Raw genomic sequence first — 6,549 nt, 5'->3', positions numbered from 1 at the left:
ACTTCCTGTCAACCGTCCCGATCGAAATTGCAGTCGCCCGAAATGATTTCTACGTTAATAGTATGTACTGATCAGTAACAATAAACGCGTTTATCGTAGAATCACATCGATTCTCCTTGCCGAACACGTCCCTCGTTACCATATTAAAACGCGATCATCAAAAGTCAACGTGGCCGATCGATTACCGACAACCGTTGCCTGTTTACAGTTATACCTAGAACGATACGCATATCACATATTTGTGTCCTTTAAAATCCAACAAAACCTAATGCACAACATTTTCGTGTTTCCATTATATTGTTGCAGTGTTCGACTTTAGCCTTTCGAAAGGTTCATTCGACGTGACGACTATGTTACCATCGAACGGAAGAACGTCGAACCAAACATGTACACAAACGTTGGCATCCAAACTGACGGACCGCCGGACACCAGTGAAGCGTGTACCATGACGAACAACCCGATGACGGAACCACAGCCGAAGACCGCGTGAGACCACGACATGACGCGCACCCAGACCGACGACCACCCTGTAATGGCCGGTGGAGCTGCAGTGGACACCGTGTCCACTTTAAGCTTCCCCGACACCACCGTGTCCACGGCATACCACGACCGGTCCACGTGTAAGCCTCCGACACCGCTGTACTCCGACGCCGACGGAAAACGGTCCGCTTGGCGGTTCCAACGACGACCGGTGACCGAAAAGCTCTACCTTCTCGGTGTCCGCGTGCCCGGACGTATTGGCGCACGTGGCCCGGAGGTGCGCTTTCGGCACGGTCGTCGACCTGTTTTGCGGCGTCGGTCGCATGGCCGTTCGGTTGGCACACACGTGCCGAAAGGTGATCGCCGTGGACAAGGACCCGGTCAAAATAGTGATGGTCCGTCAGAGGGCTGCTGAACTCGAAGTCGCCCACCGAATTGAATTTCGGGTCGGCGACAGCTTCGAGGCGCTGTCCAAAGTGAAAGCTGACGCGGTGATCACTTCGCCACCGTGGGCGGCCCTGGCGTGGTACCCAAATCGCCGGTTCAGTACAGAAGACCTGTGCAGCCGCCAGAAGGGCGGATTGGCCGGTGTTCTTAAGATAGCGGGAGAGATCGCCCCCCTCGTCGTGCCCCACGTGCCCAAAACTATCCATATGTCTCAGACCGTGGAAGTTTCAAGAGAACAGGGTTTCGGGCACGTGGAAATTGAACACGTCAGCGTTGAGGAATGGAAGAACTCATCAAACGCTGTTTTGTACATACAAAGGTCGTGCGAGGGTGGTGAATTGGTTGAACCGACGGTATCCGAAGTGGTATTAGATCCAAAATCGGTATTGCCCCAGAGATCGTATGCATAGTCGGGATCCTGTATTATTTTTTTTTTTTAATTTTTGTAATGTTTACTCATTTGTTTTGCCTTAGCCGTGTTGAATATTGTTATTTTTTTTATTTGTTGTTACATGGTTTTAATTTTTTTCAACTACCATGTTCTCTGAATAAAAGTTATTATTTGTTATTTGTGATTTTTGTTTTTTTTCTCCCATCACAGGGGTTTTTTTCCCTCTTTTATTTTTTATTATAATATAATACTTTTTTTCTATTTACATAATTTCTTCTATATTACATCTTTTTGTGTAGAAATTATATGTATATTATTGCGATGTTAAAATCACTATTTTACTAAAAAATATATTATTTAGTGATTTGTGATCTTTTGGTTTTTTCTCCCTTCACAGGGTTTTTCCTCTTTTTTTCTCTTTTTATTATAATATACAAATTTTTCTATTACTGACTTTTCTCTTTTTTATATAGAATCAATAATTTTCACTTCCTAACGTGGAGTTTTTTTTATATTTTCATAACTTCTACTACCCTAAATTTTTTGTGTAATAAATATTAATGTTAATTTTTTTGTGATGTTAAAATAATAATATTATTGTTTTGTTAATAATTGAATACAATTGTTATTTTGTTATGATGTTTGTCTTGTATTGTATTTTGTGTTAACATTCTTTTCCTCGTTTTTATTCCTATAAAACTTTATAATAATTGTATGGCAAACTAATTTTATTCAATGAAATAGTTTTATAAAAAATCATAAAAATACTTTGATCGAGTGAGAATCACCGATCTAGAGATACATAGATATGAATAAATGGCATCGTAGTATAACATTGTAAAATTGAAAGCTTTGATTTAATAAAAAATAATAACTGAAGCAATCTTATTGATTAAAATTGTATACACAAACACAACAAAATAAATAATGGGTAATCAAAGTACTAGACGGTGTTGAGTGAGTATCTCGGTTGAAGTTTTTTGCAGTTTTAGTTTATTTTAATTATTCAGATAACTATAGAGAAATTTTTAGTATGATCTCCTCTAAGTATCAACAAGACAAAGGCGGATTGTGGAATCCTTAATTGTAGTCCAAGAATTTTTTTTTAAATCAGCCCAGAAACCATTGCATTATTTCAAAATTTATGTTATAACACTAGACATTTTTTCAGTTAAATATTTAAAACATGAACTACAACACTTAATATAAATACATGGCAACATTTATTTAATGTTTTATTTATTAAGGAATTAAAAATGTATTCTTTATATTTATTTATTTTTGATTCTTTAAGCTAAACGGCCGATTACAGTTTGACACGGTATACTCGTATTGCATAAAATTGTTTTTTTCTGTAGCCATTAAGGCAAAAGCTTTTTAATTGTCTTATGTCATCTTATTCACGGTTTTTACCAAGTAAAAGAAAAATTTGAATTGTTGCATTCATTTTCATTGTTTCCAAATGCAACAAACTCATATATTATGTTTATTTTATTAAATATAATGTGTATTACCTGTTTTAACTTTAAGAATACTCGTTTACAAGCTACTTGCGTTATAGATAAAATAAATATGGTTTTGTAAACTTTATTATACATGTTATGCTTATAAAATGGACTATAACACATTTCAAGCAATTTCTACAAGTTTCTTTTTTAATTATTGTCAATGAATTGTCCATCATAGACTATAAATGGTTCAATAATTTAAACTATGAATAAATGAGGTGTGATTACTGACGATGTGTTTATTCTTTATTTCTTAATACATAATTTTATCAAAATGTCTCCGCCAAAATTTCGTCTACAATATGTCTTATAATTTGTTTTTTTAAGTTATAAAATTGTATAAATGTATATTACGTATTATGTATAAACGTCACGTGTCATCAATATTCAATACGCTTTTTTGAAAATACTATTAATTAATAATTAATAATACGAATAATTGATCAATAATTATAAATTATTTATAAATGCTTAGTTTTAGCTTGCTGACAATATATATACATAAAATTACTTATATACTTATAAATAAATAGGTGCAGTATTCTAAGCCTACAAAACGATCGCCGATCAATCATTCTGGTAATATTATAATGAGTTGTGTAAGTACAAGCAAACAGGACGTAGGTACCAATCGTTGAGCAATGCTTCTTAATTTTCAATCAATCAAATGAATAAAAACAATTAATCTAACGATGAATGATATTTAATTATTATCTGCAGCCTTATCCGGTGACTCCGTTGACGTGCACAGCGCATATTACACCAATGCGACGTCTTGAGTTAAGAATTATATAAATTTGAGTTGAATGTTTAAGTCTAGAAGGAATTTATTCGGATACGATGAGGTACTATTTTGAAAGAAGTTTTCGAAGAACAATTGCTAATGGAAGAATTGGTGGGGAGAGGTCTATCTAAGGAAACATCCTCTTCGGATAAAGATATGAATTATCGTATTATTATTATGTCCCGTTGCACGCAAATCAATTTTGCCATAATTATTTTGTTCGATGTGTATAATGTTAAATCTTATGTAATTTACAGGTACCTCATAATCATATCAAATAATTTGCAGTTGGTTAAACTACGAACAATGGTATAAACATTAAATTACAGGTATGTTAACGCGACGAATTTGTACTAGTAGATATGTTTTTTATTTTGCAATTTTCTTTTATGTAATATCGGTTTAATACAGCTTTAATCTAAAACAGTATTGTGAAGGCACCATCATACATACAGTCGGTTAAATGGGGAGAAAATCATTAATTAATTACTTATTAATTTGTTGGTGCGGTTTTCTGCCATTACATTTTGGTAGTTTTTATATAGTTGTTCGACTTCCAACAGATTACATGGATCAATAAATGGTATCTATTCATATTTTTTATGGATATAATACCTACTATAATCGCGTGGTATATTGTACTTATAATAATAGCAATGCGCCATACATGGTATTACTATACAATATTATATATCATTATATCATTATGTTAGGTATAATTTGTATAATTTATTTTGTCTATGAAAATTCCGAAAAGAAAAAACCGCCAACAAAGTTTTACAAAGTAAAAACATTATTACAACTAATTGTGCAATTTTATGATTATTTATTTATTATGATTTTAAATAAAGCAAAAAAATAGATTTTTTTTCTGTTAACACTTTTGGTCATACTTATATGTGAACTCAAAATTTCCTAAATTACAGTTAGTTACATTGATCAGAAAGTGTTCTAAGTGCATTGTTTTCCGATTTTCAGATATCGGGGATAGATTAAAATTAATAAAAACCTATTGGATGATAGAAACAATCGATTGAACAACCATCATCACAATCGTTAGCACCACTATTGGGCGAGTGAAATAACTGGCGGGTGGAGTGGTGACATCAGGATATTTTACTAGGTTGAGTTAATGGATGGCCAAAAATTATACGGTAAAGTCATGCAAACATGAGATCACATTTATTAACTATAAATAAAAATAATTTAAGACAGATTTGTGTTGTAGGTAATGTTATCATACAATATTATAGTATCTATAAATATGCTATAATAGTGCTCTTGTTTTGATATGGATAATATCCTGGTACCCGGGTAGCAGTATATCCGGTTAATACTAGATTTTGCGGGTAACCAACATTTTCAAATAGTGGGTACCCATTACATTAACAAAATTATGGTTTAAAAATAGAATATCTAGTATTATGAATCTAGTATTATTTTAGTGCAATTAGTGATGTAATAGTTTAATAATTAGTTTATTCAAGTACTTTGTTGAATATCATGTTAAAAGCTATTTTAAATCCTATATTAAAACCTTGCAGATAATTACTATAATGGCTATTGTTATTGTCTTTTATATGTGTAGCTACGCAGATAATAAGTAAGTAATCACAATTATACGTAGATACTATGCAGCAAGTGCGATAATATTATATTGTTATCTTGTAAATATAAATATTTTATACATAATTTATACAAATGTTATGTAAAAATGAAAATATTATTTATAAAATAATTGGATAACTGCTCATAATTTTTATACAAAAAAGTTATAAGTAATTTAAAAACATATATGTTTTTGAACACTTAATATTTTAAAAGTATGCAACTTATGCATTTGACACGTACAACACATTTTTATTCGATTCAGATGCACATCAGTTATATTTAGTTATTCAAAAAACATCGATCAACTTCCAGTTATTTTTAATGGTAAATTAATTTAAAAGAAAATATATCACCTTTTCTACTTGGGGAGAGATGGGAAAATAAAAAAAAGTTCAAATAAGAACGAGGTACATCCAAAATGAATCATGCTCGGATGCTGGTGTAAATCATAGGTAATGACATGTAAATGACGGTGTATGTTTTTGCGTCGTACTATACTAATACTGATAGCTCTGTAAATATAATTATTACAATGTATATTACATTTTGTAATGAGTTTACGTGATAAACGCAAAAAAAATCTTATCATTCATATAAAGTACTTTGGAAGACGGGTACAAATTACCTGATGTGTCATGGAGTTACCAAATCCGTTTCCGCAGTTTGAGTTCTCGTAAAACTCAACATCGTCACTTATCGAACACAACTATGTGCATAGTCAGTTTACGTTTGATTTTTATCGTGCGATCGTGTTATTTGTTTTTCACGTTTGTCGTGGTATTTACATACGGTGACGATTGCGGTAGAATGCCGCCTAAGACGACCGGAAATCCATTATGATGTATTATGATGTGTGTTCAATAACTTTAATATTATTATAACCATCGGCTACCTTCACCCGTAAGTTGCAAAACTGTTTGGGCCGGTCGCATTGCACTTAGTGTGGAAATAAGAGACCGAAGACAGAGGTCACGTGCTTGTTCGGATTACAATGACGAAAACATATTATTTCTGTGGTTTGTGTTGGCGATTTCGGAGAGTTCAACGCGATTGACTATTTTATTTCAAACATAATTCGAACGCTACATTACAAAAAATATTATATTTATTCGTAGCAAAACATTTATAACACTCATGTCCTTCGCGTGGTATCCATTTAAAATTCGTTTATAAATTGCTACGGCCTTGCTGGCGGTGTGCACAGCGCAGCGTACCCGCTGCCGCGTGGAGAGACTGAAAATGTTATACTTAAACGAAATGTGATGCGGAAGTTATCTCGTAATTAGTAGAGTATTGAAATAATAAAACAACTTCTTCAAAACAATGAG

General features: G+C 33.0%; 1 protein-coding gene across 1 annotated transcript; it reads left to right on the top strand.

Moving 5' to 3' along the window:
* The first annotated feature begins 803 nt into the window (after window positions 1-803).
* On the top strand, window positions 804-1,337 carry LOC112679566 (trimethylguanosine synthase-like). The gene has a single exon (XM_025549431.1). It carries the CDS (start codon window positions 804-806, stop codon window positions 1,335-1,337), a length of 534 nt encoding a protein of 177 aa, XP_025405216.1.
* The last annotated feature ends 5,212 nt before the right edge of the window (window positions 1,338-6,549 follow it).

The sequence above is a fragment of the Sipha flava genome, unplaced genomic scaffold (genome assembly GCF_003268045.1).
Source record: "Sipha flava isolate LNK unplaced genomic scaffold, YSA_version1 100_pilon_pilon, whole genome shotgun sequence".
Taxonomy (NCBI): Eukaryota; Metazoa; Arthropoda; class Insecta; order Hemiptera; family Aphididae; genus Sipha; species Sipha flava.
Note: the sequence above shows the minus strand (reverse complement) of the source record. Positions and strands in the feature narration are given on the sequence as shown.